Here is a 16,096-nt window from a genome sequence, read left to right as displayed (position 1 = left end):
ATCTAGACTGGTGAACTGTGAATTGCCTAGGTTGAAACACTTTAAGATCCAGCCCCCAAGGAAACAATCATCAGAGGGAACGGGGTCAGAAAGTGATTAGAGGAAAAATAGGGGAAAAGGGGGTGGGAGATCTATATGCTCAAACATTTCATGAAAAAGAAAACGCAGACCTTGAATATCAGCAGTTAAATTAACAAGAAATACATTAACAACAAAAGGAAATATGATCTTTGGATCTAGTAAATGAGTTCAAACATCTATGAATAAATAGTGCAAAACAAAGGAAAGTGATACAACACTTGATGAAATGACAGGAGAACATGGAGCAAAACATTGTTCCTAAATGGCTCAAAAGAGAGATAAGAATTATGAGAGCAAAACTCATGGTCTTTAAAGTAATAATAAGAAACAGAATAGGAAAACTGTATCTGCCGTGGCAAATCTACAGAAGTGAAAGTCAACCTAAAGTCAGCAACAACAAAAAATATTAAAAGAAAATGTGCCCACTATGTAAGCAAAACATACTGATCTGGAAAACAGGATTTATAAAGAAAATATAAGGATCATAGATTTCTCAGAAGAATAAAAAAGGACAAAAACCAAATAAAAACAACAAAAAACTTTAATGCTATGATGAAGAAAATAATAGGAGAGAATTGCCCAAGCTTTTAAACATGGAAAATGGAATACCAATCAAAAGAATTCATAGATCATCCCCAGAAAAACCAAGGCTGCAAATTCCAAGACACATAGTTAAATTTAACAATTCAATTCAGAAACAAATTCTACAAGTAGTCAAGAGAAAGACCTGCTCTAAATCATTATTGATCAAAGAAATGCAAATTAAGACAACTCTGAGGTACCACTACACACATCTCAGATTGGCTAAGATGACAGGAAAAGATAATGATGAATGTTGGAGGGGATGCGGGAAAATTGGGATACTGATACATTGTTGGTGGAGTTGTGAACGCATCCAACCATTCTGGAGAGCAGTTTGGAACTATGCCCAAAGGGTTATCAAACTGTGCATACCTTTGATCTAGCAGTGTTATTACTGGGTTTATTTCCAAAGAGATCGTAAAGGAGGGAAAGGGACCCATAAGTGCAAAAATATTTGTGGCAGCCCTTTTTGTAGTGGCAAGAAACAGGAAACTGAGTGGATGCCCATCAATTGAAGAATGGCTGAATAAATTGTGATATATGAATGTTATGGAATATTATTGTTCCATAAGAAATTATCAGCAGGATGATTTCAGAAAGGCCTGGAGAGAATTACATGAATTGATGCTAAATGAAGTGAGCAGAACCAGGAGATCATTATACATGGCAACAAGATTATACAAAGATCAGTTCTGATGGATGTGGCTCTTTTTACAATGAGATAAATGAGGCCAGCTCCAATAATCTTGTGATGAAGGGAGCCATCTACACCCAGAGAGAAGACTGGGAACTGAGTGTGGATCACAACATAGCATTTTCATTCTTTTTTGTTGTTGTTTGCTTACATTTTGTTTCTTTTTTTTTTTCCTTTTTGATCTGATTTTTCTTGTGCAGCATGATAATTGTAGAAATATGTATAGAAGAATGCACATGTTTAATGTATATTGGATTATTTGCCATCTATGGGAGAGGAGGGAAAAATTTGGAACACAAGGTTTTGCAAGGGTGAATGTTGAAAATTATCTATGCATATGTTTTGAACATAAAAAGCTTTAATAAAAAAAAAAAGAAAAGTCTATTTAGCCTATTTTGGGAAGGGGGTACTGAAATTCCTAGGGGCAATTGGCATCTGGGAAATAGGAAAGTATGTGAGCAAATAGGCAAAAAAAAAAAAAAAAAAAAAAAAAAAAAAAAAAAAAAAAAAAAAAAAAAAGGAAAGAAAAGAAAGCAATAAAAAGGGAAAAAAAGTAATTGGGGAGGATATAGATGATAGGCTAGAAAACAGGAGGTCAGTGTACTCTCAACACCTGCAATAATTGAATTATGCTGGGAATGTTGGAATGGAAAAGGGGAATACACATGAGGCCAGCTCCACCTGACAATAACAAGGTATTAGAGGCTAGAATGGCTACCTTGAAAGTTTTAAATATATGAGGAATATAGAAAAAAGAAAGATATCAGATAATTAAAGGAGTCATGAATTAAATGAGGGGCTAGAGAAGACAGAGAAAGAAAGGATAGGTAATGAGAGTGAGAAAAAAACTTTTGGAAAGGGATGAAAAGATGAAATTTCAAAAAATTAATAGATAAGACTATTTAGAAAAAAGGAGAAAGTGGAACCTACTTGACTAATTGAGAGGGGAAAGGGGGGATATATAACCAGATTAAACAGGAGAAAAAAAGGAACTAACATGTAAAACCTTAAAAGGAAAGGTATGATAAGCAAGAGAAGAGGATGAAGAGTGAAGGGAAGGGCCAGTGGAAACAAGATTATTTTGTAAAAGATTAAGATAAATTAACACAAAAGATCATGGTATTGTGTTTAAGCAGAGAAAGGAAAAAATCATAACTTGCAAAATACAAACATATGGAGGAAAATATAAACATAATTCTTGTAACTTTAAATGTGAATGGATTAAACAATGCATTAAAATGAAAGAGTGAAAGTTTAGATGAGAAAAATAAATATTCTCTCATTTTATGTGCACAGAAACTCTGGGAAGAAAAAATTATTATTATCCTCATTTATAAATTAGGAAATTAAGACATAAAAAGGTTAAAAACTTGCCCAGATTCACATAGCTAGTTATTACCTAAGTCTGGATCAGAACTCAGTTCTTCTTGATTTTAGGTGCAGTGTTTTTATCTACTTAACTACCTAGTTGCCTTTATATTCCATAAGTATGTGTATATACATGTGTATAATTAAAGATATGAGTATATTTGTTTCATATATAAACATAAATATATTTGTGAGCTACATCCTGAGAAATAATACTTACACCAATGAACTCATAAGCTCAATTAAAACATTTGAGAATTGGATAAATGTACATGTGTGTATTTATGAGTAGATGTTTATTTAAGCATCTGTTGGAAGGTACACACACACACATATATATAATACTTATTAATGAAAGTAAATATGAGAAAGAATATGCTAATATATTTGTGTGTGTTGAGAGAATACAATGAACATATGTCAACATGTTTATCTCTGTCTCTACCATATGTTGTTTTTCTTTTCCCCCCCTTTTTTTAAACCAGACCTGCAATTTCACTGGAATAGGGAATATTAAAAACTGCCTTTGCCAATGTAGACTGGCACCTGCTCCACAATTAATAGTCTGAGAAAGTTGCCTGGAGCCTTGAGAGGTTAACTGATTTGCATAACTACCATATGTCAGAGACTGGACCAAGTATTCCTGAAGTTTTCTGGCCACTACTTTGTGGCTTCCTCTACTATGTGGTAATTGATCTCAAATTAACCTAAGAGTTTTCCTTTCTTTTTTGAGCTACCTGAGATAAGAGGAGAAGTCAGAATATTGCATTTCTAGAACAGATTCTCCCTGGTCTGCACAATATCACTCAACTTTTCCTTTGAGGTTTATTCCATCCAAATTTTTCAACTGATCCAGATCCTTGTAACTGTTATTTACTGACCCCAAGGACATTCTTCCTTTATTCTCAATGTGTTTGGGGCTCTTATATTCTAGGTATTTTTAATCCTAACTCTTGCTTTTTTACTATGAGACTTCAACATATATCTTAATGTTCCTTCAAACACCAATCTACCCTATTCTTCAATCTACTAACACCTGCTATTTTACTTCATCTCAGTATACATAGGCATGATTATGTCTTGATCCTATTATCATCCATAATAATTCTACTTCTTTGAACAAAACTCTGAAATTCTTTTATCTGATCACACCCTCCTATCATTCCATCTCTCTCATACCTTACTAACCTTTCCTAATTCTGTTCTTTATCCTTCTTTCCAATCCTTTCACAACTGCTAAGGGGATTTTTCCTAAGGCAGAGAGAGGTCTGACCATGTCACTGCTTGTCTAAGAAGTTGTAATGATTTGTCTTCTTTGAATTCTTACAGCATTCAGAGTCTATGGAACACTATTGAGTACTTGGTTGTGATTTTTCATGTCTGCTAATCAATTTATCTATTCAAATAGGTTGTAAGATGTTTGAAAGTAGCAAGAGATCTTATAAAGTACCTACTGAGGTTTTCCTGAGCTATCTACTCTTGTTTGTTGATTTGTTGGGGAAAAAAAAAGCTTCAGAAGCCATGTAATCACAGGACTGAAAGGAACCTTAATAAATCATTTAGTTTAATCTATCATTTCATATGTTCAAATGAAAAGAAAGAGTCCCTGTTCTATGTAAATTCTCAAGGAATTTAAATTCAAAGGAGATAAAGACAAACACATATAATGCAAAACTATGCTGTTTTGTTATTGCTAATTTTTAAATTAACAATAGTTTCTATCTTCACAACATCTCCTGAGTATGTTTACTCCTCTCTCCACTCACAGATACCGTGCTATTCATGTTGACTCATCACTCCTCACTTGAACCAATGAAATAGCTTCCTAATTGATTTCCCTCTCCTGATTCACTCCAATCCATCCTCCACAAGACTGCCAAAGTGATTTTCTTAAATCTTAGATTTGACCATATCTGATCTTCCACTTAATAAATGTTAATGGTTCCCTATCATCTCTAGGATCAATTATAAACTTTTCTCTTTGGCATTCAAAGCTCTTCAAAATCCGACCTACTAGCTTCCATGAACACATTATTTCCATAAATAAAAGCACTTTTTAACAAAGAAAACACCATTGTAAATTCTTCACATGTGTCTCATGCCTTTTATTTTGAACTAGAAATTGTTATCTCAACCTCATCAGTAAGTGTTTAATAAATATTTATTAATTGACAATTAGGAAATTGAGACCTAGAAAAGTTAAGTGATTTCCTCAAAAATTACTGGAAGAGTTAGAAATAGGAACTCACATTTCCTGACTCACAGTGTAATATTCTTCCTAACATAGATTAAGAGTTGGAATTAGAAAGATGTAGATTGATTCTCATTTCTGACACAATCAATGTGATTGTGAGTAAGTCACTTGAACTCTAGAGATCTATTTCTTTATTTTATAAGATGGAGACATGGTACCAACTACCAACTTCACTTGTGTTGTAAAGCTCAAATATGTTAAAGTGCTTTATACATTTCAAAGTGCTATACAAAAGTCAATTACTATAATTCCAACAACTCTAAACATAATACTACAGAATTTTAAGAAGTTACAAAAAAAAATTAATGCTATAAAAAGGTTTGTTATGAATCAGTGTTAATTCTGAACTTCAAAGGCATCTGGAAACAGCTACTTAAATTGCAGTAATTATACCTAAAAGGAGATTTAATAGCCTGAAGGGGATATTTAGCCTTAGAAATAGAAACTTATAAAATGACAATAATCCCAAATAGATCTTGAAGGTTTTTTTTTTTCTGATGAAGCTATATCTAGTATAATTTTAGAGTTAGGCATAATTTACTGTATTTAATTGGCAATTAATATAATTGATCTCCAATAATCAGAACATCTACTGTTGTAGATAACAAAAAATTCATTTAACTGTCATTGATTTTTAATGGATTCTGATTTTATTCAAGTTCCTTGGTTCTACAAAGGCCTTCAAAACAAGACACCCTGAAGTGGAAAGGAAGGATTTGCTTTTTAGCTTTGTGCCCCCAACATCAAGCATAATAACAGACATTTAGTAAGTGATTGAGGAACTGTGGCTGAATTGGTATGATCATGATATAAAAATATCAGTTTTAATTTTATTGAAGAATTATACTTTTTTGCTTTCCATTTTCCTGTTACCCTATACCTATGAACCTTAGTTGATTTGAAAGAGATACTGAACATTTTCAATAAAATTTTCTCTCTATGATTACAAATGAAATTTAGAATGGTTTTCCTTCTACATCTATTACCCTATAAATTTAGATTCAAAACAACCTCACAAAAATCCATTCTGCAAAAGAAAACTCACTTTACAATTTTACATAGTACCTATCTATGCTGCTGCTACTTTTAGTGAATCTGTATTTGAATTCAAATTTTCTGTTTATATCACAGTTTGCTTTGAGCCTGCTGTTAAATCAAAATTCTATGCTAATTACTTTAGTCTGTTGATAATACAGTGATATCTTGCACCATGTGATAATCCCCACAGAATAGGAGGACAAAGTTTAAGGAAATAGGATCCCAAAATCACAATGATTATTAATGATTGGAAATCCTCTCATCTCAGTTTCATTTGTTAAAAGAAATTAACAAGAATTATAATGTCTATTCTATTTACCCCATAAGATTAATTGAAATCATGAGATCATAGATTTAGAAACTAAAAGGAGCTTTAAAGGTTTTCTAATCTAGTGACCCCCTTGTTTTACTGCAACCAGGGTCAAGAGAGTTTAAAAGATTTAACTAAGATCACACATATTGTAAGTAAAGAAGCTAGTTTTTTATTGTATTTATACATATATACATATACATATATATATGTGTCATCTGACTCCAAACTGAATATTCTTTCCATTGTGTCATATTATCTCCCTAAGTACTTTGTAAAATTTTAAGAATATTATATATGTAAACACCATAATACTATATACCCATATAAAATTATTAATCACTACAAAATTGTAAGATGGTACTAGTAGTACTACATAAAGTAATATGACAATAATAATATAATGGCTATAAGTAGCAAGTTTTAAAAAACCACATGGGACTCACTTTTTGCTGTGTTCCATTAATATAATGGCACAGTGGAAAGAGGACTGGACTTGGAATCAGGAAGACGCATATTCCTGAGTTCAAATTTGGCCTCAGACAATTACTCACTGTGTGATCCTGGGCAAGTCACTTCACCTTATTTGTTTCAGTTACTCATCTGCAAAGGGGGCTATGGAAGGAATTAGCAAATCACTCAAATACCTTTGCCAAGAAATTCCAAGTTAGATCATGAAAAGTTTGAAGGGACTGAAATGACTCAACAGTAACATGGATATCACCACAATGACACCTGCTGGTCAGCTGTAGCCTAACAAGGAACTGGTAATAGACTTTGCAACTGACCCATTTATTTCATGAAAAATTTTTCACTGAGTACTCTGTTTCATTTTTCAATATGTAATGAATTAGGGCCAAAAATGGAATATAATATTATTTTATTTAGAAAAGAAATAAAGGTAACTCAGATCCATGCCTTATCATATTTCTAAATCATTATTTTTCACTGGGTCATGAGTTATTCTAGGATAGGGAGATTTGCAGAAAATTTGGTATTTAAGATTGACTTTCTCCTTTCTTCAGACTCACTGATCAACAAGTAAGTATTGCAAGAAGCTGCCATTGATTGGGACTGCCAGATACCCATTACTATGGCCCAAGACTTTATTGGTCAATGAACTAAGACTGATGGAGCACTGAGGGGGAAGGTCTGCACCCAGAGCCAAATGAGAATCACAAAGGCAAACCTAAGAACTGATTATAGTTCTAAGAACTGTTGGAATATTTGAGCTGAGAAGGGGAGATTGATTTCCAATGGTTTTTTTCTTTTCTTTGCCTCTGATCTATGAACCAGAAAAGGAGTCCTGAACACAAATATCCATATCCCTTTCCTCCTCCTTTTTAACTTGTAGAAATGGAGGGATCAGGGCATTATTTTCTATCACTGTTGAAGATTTGAGAGAGGAAGAAAGGAAAAAATAAAAGAAGGAAGAACTAAGTATTTATTAAAGCCCCTATTATGTTCCAGGCACTATACTGAGTGTTTTACAAATATCTCATTGGATCCTCACAGCAACTCTGAAAGTTGGTGCTACTGTTACTCCCACTTATAGTTGAGGAAATTGAAGAAAATAGAGATTAGATGACTACCCCCCAACTCCGGCTTACCCCTCAAACCTCCTTCCATACATAGACTTCTCTGTCATAGAGCTAGTAGAGCTCCCAGAGCTAATAGTTTGAATTCGTCTTTCTGCCTCCAGGCCCACTGGATCCAAATGGCTTGCACAGTTTTCCCTTACTCAAATCCGATTCACTCACATGTCATGGCACTATCTCCCTGATGTCATGGCCATCTTTGAGAATGAAGGACAAACAACAGTCTCAAAGAGAAATTTATGAGTTGATTATTGAGATGGTTCGTCCTTTTTTCTTAATGTTTAATAAACCATGAAATTATAATCTGAGTCCTGTGAGTATGGGGAGTCATGATCTGAAATAAGAAAGTTTCCAAAGGGGAGAAAGCTCTAGAACTGCATAAAGACCTTAATTTCCATATTTTAATACTTTAAGTAATATTTCATTTTATTTCCTATATTAAATTCTGAATCAAGCTCCCGTTTGGAACTACAAGATGGATGGTAATGATAGGATGGAATCAATCTAAAAATGTACATGAGAATGTAAAATAAATCTTTCCTGTACTCATCCAAAAACAAAAATTTACATGCTGCATATTTTCTGGTCTCCACTGAAGACATTGTAATCTTTAGGAGTCTATCCCATAAACACGATAGAGAGATCACTGAGCTAATGCCTTTTCCGTATATTTCAAGTATATAGAGATAGTTAGGTGGAACAGTAGAGTACTGGGCCTGGAGTCAGGAAGACCTTAGTTCAAAAGTGTCCTTAGATACTTACTCGCTTGGTGAAGCTGAGCAAGTCACTTCATCTCTGTTTCCTTTGTTTTCCTCAAGTGTAAAATGGGAGTAATAATAGCACCTTACCCCTAAGTTTGTTGTGAGGATAAAATGAGATAGTGTATATATATATAGTACTTTGCAAAAATTTCAAGTTTTTCCACCTCCAGAATTGCTATGAGGGAATCAGAGAGTGTGATCATATAGGATTAGAGGGATCTGGAAAATGATCATGGAGAAAATAGTATCTAAGTTTGGCTTTGAATGAATGGAAGGATGTCAAGAGACATAACTTGGAGTATTGTAGACAAAGTTATGGAGGTAGGAAAAAAGTAAAGAAAGCGTGAAACTTAGGAAGGACGTTGATAAGCAGCAGTTTCCAGAAGTTGGTTAAGAGTCCATATCATATGAAGATCAGTTAAAGGAACTGGGAATATTTAATATAGAAAAGAGAAAACCAAGGAGGGGAAAATTTGGAAGAGAAGGTTTTGCAAGGGTCAAAGTTGAAAAATCACCCATGCATATGTTCTGTAAATAAAAAGCTATTAAAAAAAAAAAAAAAAGAAAGAAAGAAAGGAAAAACATACAAGGGCCATAATGGATAGCCTCAAATATCTGAAGGGATATCTTCAAATATCAGAAAAGAGATAACTTCTTCCATTTGGCCTTAAAGGGTAGAACCAAGAGCAAAAGGTGGAAATTGCAATTAAACTAATATAGGCTCCGTATTAGGAAACACCCCCCCCACACCAATTTTCTAACAATTAGAGCTAACCCTAAGTGGAAAGAGCTACCCAAAGAAGTGATCTATCACTATCCACTACTTGGAGGTATTTAAGCAGAGATTCCACAATCAATTGTCAAGTACATTATAAAGGGGGCTCCTTTTGCATGTAGGTGGATTTAAATGGCTATTACCAGCTCTCAAATTCTGTGATTCTGAGAACTTAAAAATAGATTAGATTTAATGATAAGGAGGTCATTAACGACAAAATCTCAGTACAAGAAGAAATTTCCTCTACACATTGTTTTATCCTACTCTTTCATTTTAAATATGAGACCCAAAACCACATAGCTAGTTAGTCAGGAGTTAATCAGGGTAGTCATATGATATAGTGGATAGAGTGCTGGGTCTGGAGTCAGGAAGACTCATTTTCCTGAGTTCAACCTGGTCTCACATATTTACTAACTTTGTGACCCTGGGTAAGTCATTTAACCCTGATTGTCTCAGTTTCCTCATATGTAAAATAAGCTGGAAAAAAAAATGCAAACCATTACAGTGTTTTTGCCAAGAAAACTCCAAAACAGGATAATAATGAGTCAAACACAATTGAAAAAGCAACTGATTAACAACAACGTTAGTGGTAATTCCTGCAGCACTTCACCTTTTAGAAATCATCTACCCAACTATGCCTGACTGAGGGGTCTCAATGTCTATATTTATCTTCATGCTTCCATGGTTATACAATACATGTCTATAAAAGCAATTCACACAGATATTGAACTTTTATGTTTTTTATCAATATACCTAAAATACCACATTTATAGCCAAATATACTTTGCTCTGGCTCCCTTGTCTGGTAATACCTCCTGCCAATCTCAGTCCTATACTCTTATGTGAAAAAAAAGAATATTCTTCGACAAAGATTAAAAAGCCGAAAGAGATCATTTAAAATTAGTGATTAAAACCCAACAAGTTGAGTAACAAGGAATAGTCAAATTCATGCTTATTCTGATCACCATTATACAACTACAGTATTTTTAATTCAAACTTTAATAGAATTAGTTTTAGCACTTTAAAAAACCCAAACTTTTGGTGACTATATATGTAGATTATAAACACATACACTTACCTTTTCATTCAAAATCTGATGGTTTAGAGGTGTCCAGGTACTCATTTTTGTCTGCATTTTGGGCCCATCTAGGTTTTTGGGAGGTGCAAATGCCATCTCAATATAAGAGAATACTTTTCCACAAGAAAAATTAAACCTGTTAAAAATGAAACTTATTATATTTATAATATGGAATTATGAATATGAAATCCATATAATATTTTAGCATTTAAAAAGTTAAATCAGGTTTTAAACTACATTTACAGCATATCACACACACCAAAATGGAAGACACCTTCAAGTATATGTAGCTTTACTTTTCACTTAAGAGAATTTTGGAAAATTACAAAAATCCAGTTAATCACATGGCACTATTCTGCCATGTTAAAGAAGTAATAGGATCGTATATTGAAGCATATTGTTCATTGAACATATATTAAAGCAATGAGTGGAAGTTGCCAAGAGGTAATTTAGGTTAAAATTGGGAAAATTTTTGAAATGATTAAAGTACCTCAAAAGTTGAATAGACTCCCTCCAGTGGTTCACCTTCATTAGAGGTCTGCAAACAGAGGTTGGATAGTTTACTAGTTAAATATTTTCTAATGATGTCACAGGTTGAATTAAATGGCTTTTAGAGGTTCCTTCTAACTCTAAATTCTGTCATCTGACATCCTGTTACTAATACTGGAACTTATAGTTATTTTTCAGAAATTTCCCTGCAACCTTCCTTTAAAATGTGTGTTTATGTATGTGTATATATATATATCTATAATATATATATATATATATATATACACACACACACATATATATGTGTATATGTGTATATATGTGTGTATGTATATATGTATATGTATATGTGTATATATGTGTGTATATATTTATGAACATATCCATACACATAGATGATTTTTTTCAAAAGTCTTGTGTGGTTTTACACTTAGAAAATTACACTAAGGCTTTTATATATATATATATGTCTCAAAAGCCTTAGTGTAACAAACCAATGAAATTTGATTAGCAACTATTTTCATTTCAATTTATTATTTTTTTAATATAAAATACTAGAGCAATTTTTCAATCACTTTTTTTCTAAGTCTTCATCAGGATTCTTTGCACATTAATTTTCCTTAACTTTTGTTCTCATCTTCTCATCTTCCTGAATTCTTATCTGGCCTCAAGGCATTTACCAGCGGTGTAACCCTGAACAAGTCACTTAACTCTGTTTACCTCAGATCCTCATCTGTAAAATGATTTGGAGAAGGAAATGGCAAACCATTCTTTGGCAAGAAAACCCCAAATGGGATCATAAGGAGTCTGAAAAAATGGAACAATAAAATTGTGCCCTTTCCAGATTATTCTCCAAAAAAAGGATTCTAAAAATATGCAATTGTACCTGTTCTTCCCAAATACCTATCCTGTCAGCATCAACTTAAATTGTTTTAATTTTTGTCAGTTTTATGGATATCTTAAAGTTGACTGTTTGCATCTCTTTGATCATTAGTTAAATTAAACATTTTTCCCAGATTACTATTAATTTTTGTTTTCTCTTTTGAAAATGATCTATTTATATCCTTTCAAGTTTTACCCATTGTGAGATAGAATTAATGTTTTAACTTTTAAAACAGAAAGTTTAATGATGTTTTAAAATAGATTATTTACAGCAGCTTTATCGTGTTATATCCATCCTTTCTTCTACTTACTGTAACTTTTAAGTCTCTCCCCTCCCCCCAACTTGTTTTTAAGTGGTTTCCAACAGTCTGGGCATAAAAAGTAGTGACAATTACTGCTCCCCAGTGATTACTGCAAACTGACAAGGCTTTAGCATGGCTGCTTCAACATGATTGGGAGGATGCCAAGAGTTTGAGACAAGGCCAAGTCATACCAAAGAGATAGCTCAAGGAAAAAAAGAGGAATAAGTATGGGGAAACATTGCCAGGAAACTGGAGCTGGGGTAAGGTGCAGAGAAATTAACTATGCCAGAACCAGGTCTACTAGTGATCCTGGGGTGGTCGGCTGAATTGACATGCTTTGTGTTCCACAGCTGGTAGGCAATTCTTATGAGGCGAAGTTTTCCTCTCCTTGCATATTTTCTCTGCTCTCCCCTCCCATTTCCTGATTGTCTCTGCATATGTGTGCTGGCAATGGGGCTTAAATAAAGGTGACTAGGGAAAGGGCCTGCACCTACCTCCTAGAGACTGGACTCAATGAATGACCCTCTAGTCCCCATGCTCTGTGAATGAATGAATAAAAATGCATTTATTAAGTGTTTACTGTTTCCTAGGGATACAAATAGGAAAGTATAATAGTCCCTACTCCCAAGGAGCTCATATTATAATGGGGGAGGTAACACACAGGTGTCCATGAACATAGGAAAAGTAATACTTAAATGTTTTGCTTCCTTTAAAAAAGCCTTATCTTATATATTGACCAGTATACTTTTTCATGAAATACCAGCTCTCAAATACAGAGTGAGGTTTCCAAATAGCTTAAAGCCTAGAATTTTAAAATCAAAGAATTCTAGAGTTGGCAGAAATCTTTGTGGCCATCTAGAACAATTCTTTCCAGAAGCATAGGTTCATAGCTCTGGAACAATGAGGGGCCTCGGGACTAATCTAGCCTCATTTTATAGAAAAGATTCAGGGAAGCTAAGTGACCTGCCTCACATCAACTAATTAGTAAAGAGCAGGTCCAAGACACAAATGAAAGATTTTGGACAAGTAGTCCATAGTGACCAAGGGTAAGAAATCAATGCTGTGTCTGAATGCTGACTAATAGCATGATGAAATGTCAAGGACACTAGAGAGAGAAGGTTCTCAACAAGAGAGAGTTTTGTTTTATTTGCTGCTACCTCTCCATGGTACATTTAGCTTAGCTCTTAGCATTTCCCCTTGACAATAAATTTTCAGAATTATTACATGCTTATGCCATGATTGGAAAAAAAAATGGTATACCACCCTTCCACTTACTGTTCTGATGTTATGGAAAGAATATTAGATTTAGACTCATTTGTACTTTGATATATTTTATTCATCTGTAAAACAGGAATGATAATACTTGCCCTATTAACAGGACAGAGCTGTCATAAGGCTCATATGAGATCACGGGCTCACAGATGGAAAGCTAGAAAGGGATCTACCCCTTCATCTGGTCCAATTCCTCATTTCACAGAGCAGGAACTGAAACCCAGAAAGGTTTCACGAATTTCCTTGATCACATAGCAATTAGCCAAGCTAGAAATCTCAGTTCTTGTGACTCCAAGCTTAGCACTCTTCTAGATGTTAAGAATTAGTTAATTAGTCAATATCAAACTGATAATTATTTTCAAGACTATAAGACTAAGAAGTGGAAGGGAAAAGAATGAACTGCTTCATTTTTAACATTAGCAACAGCCTTTAACCAAGAGGAGAATATAGGAAAAGTACTGTTTTATACATTGGTAGAGGAAGTTTCTTCAGTGACAAGTCTAGCCTTTATATTGTTAACTCTTATTTCATATACATAGGAGTATATGGCTTAATTTTTCCCATTCCTGATTTTTCTATTTGTATGTTATTAGAAAGGAATAGATAACAGGCCTATGATTTCATTTCTATAGGGATCTCTTAAGTGAGGAAACTCACTCTAGCAATACCTATTGATATCTCTGATTTGAATCTTAGAGAGTTGCCTAGAGCTCTGAGAGATTAAATGACTTGGCCTATATCCCACAGTCAATAGTCATATTGTTGAGACTTGAGTGACCCCAGGTATTTCTGTCTTCAAGGTTAGCTCTCTCTCCATTAAACCACTCTCCATCTGTGTGTGCATACGGAGAATTAAGAGATGAATCCAAGAAGTAGAAACATTTTTAAACAGCAATATTTTCAACTTTCAAAAATGTTTATTTAATTCCTTGGTATTGATTTAATTTTTAAAAAGTAGGAAATAATGAATATGAAAATAGATTGAAAAGAATTTTCTGATCTCATGTTTTTGATTTTATTTTATTTTTTATTTTTAAAGTTACTAAATATTTCTCTCCTTATTTCAGGGGAATTATCATTTCTCCCTCCTATGAGCACTAACAAAGATTATGAATCTGAAGAATTGCCTGATTTAATTGCTAGAACTTTTATGTATCAGTGTTATTGTCACTGTTCAGATCATTTCAGTCATGTCTTCTTCTTCATGACCCATTTGGGATTTTCTTGGCAAAGATACTGGAGTAGCTTGCTATTTTCTTCTCCAGATAATTTTACAGATGGGGAAACTGAGGCAAACAAGGTTAAGTGACTTGCCCAGGATCACACAACTAGTAAGTGTCTGAGGCCAGGTTTGAACTCAGATACTCCTGACTCATTTATAAAATAAGCTGGAGAAGGAAATGGCTGCCAGATGCTCCAGTGTCCTTGCCAAGAAAACCACAAATGGGATCAAAAGTATTGGACACAACTGCAGCAACTGAACAACAACCTCCTGACTACAAGCCCAGTGCTCTAACCTAGTTGCCTTCTATGGTTCAAAGTACAATTTAATTTCTTAAATTGGACAATGGAAGTAGGAGAAGGGAGAAGGGAAGAAATATTTTCTTTATATATTTTTGACCTACTTTTTCTTAAGCTTTGAAACAAAAACTATAGCTATTCACTTGTCTAACAAGAAAGTTTTCTATCTTGTCTCAGCAGATAAAGAGTTAAAAGAAAGATGAAATTAACAGTTTTGCCTCTAGCTGAATGGTGGTAGAAGAACTGGAAAAGGAGAAGAAAGAAATGATTAGTATTTATCTCTCTACCCAAATGGGATATAATCAGTAAAAAATCTATTCTTAAAACAAAAGATGAAGAGTTGTCCCAGTTTTGTTTTGTTTTGTTTTGTTTGTGAAAGTAAAATACTAGAAGCTATACTTGAGGTCTTGTGGTTCTCCAGAGAAAGAGATATTGCTTCCTTCCCTGTGTTTTGTTTTGTTTTAAGGATACCAACACAGAACTGAATAAATACAGAGAAAGAAGAAAGATAAATGGAGGAAGAGTAAGATTAGTTCATTCTAACTGATGAGAGTTCTATAGAAAGAAATGCAAAACTGCTAGCTGATAAGAAACCAAAGTCATCAGAAAAATGATTTTTAAGAAGAAAATTCCAAGGGAATGGGATCAATTTTAAAAATATGATTTTAGAAAGAAAAGAAAAATAGCTTTTCTTTAAAGTAGTGCAATATTTTTATTGATATTATAGGGTATGGTTTTTTTAACCTTACCTTCATTTCTGAATACACTCCTTCCACTTACTCAGAAAGACATGTCTTATAACAAAGAATGAAACAAAGTGGGGTGAAGGGAGGTAAGTTGTTTAGCAAAATTTACTAATATATCAACTGAGTCTAACAGTATATACATCCATAGTTCCCCACCTTTGTAAAAAAAAAAAAGGGGGGGGGGAGGTACAATAGATAAAAATTTTTTTAAGGGAAACTTATTTTGTTGTAGCAAACAGCTAAGAATAAAATAGCTGTCCATCAAGTGAGGGATGGCTAAAACAAATTGTGTTGCATGAATGTAATTTAGTATTACTGCCCTGTAAGAAATGAGGAAAATTAGGA

At 33.6% G+C, this 16,096-nt stretch overlaps 1 protein-coding gene across 1 annotated transcript in view; it reads right to left on the bottom strand.

Moving 5' to 3' along the window:
* Nucleotides 1-16,096, bottom strand: part of FBXO16 (F-box protein 16) — a 67,238-nt gene that overhangs the window by 39,982 nt on the left and 11,160 nt on the right. Inside the window, exon 2 of the mRNA XM_051975746.1 lies at nucleotides 10,540-10,675. Coding sequence (XP_051831706.1) covers nucleotides 10,540-10,675 — 136 coding nt within the window. The remainder of the gene's footprint in view (nucleotides 1-10,539; nucleotides 10,676-16,096) is intronic.

Source organism: Antechinus flavipes, chromosome 2, assembly GCF_016432865.1.
Source record: "Antechinus flavipes isolate AdamAnt ecotype Samford, QLD, Australia chromosome 2, AdamAnt_v2, whole genome shotgun sequence".
Taxonomy (NCBI): Eukaryota; Metazoa; Chordata; class Mammalia; order Dasyuromorphia; family Dasyuridae; genus Antechinus; species Antechinus flavipes.
This window is presented reverse-complemented; position numbering and strand designations above follow the sequence as displayed.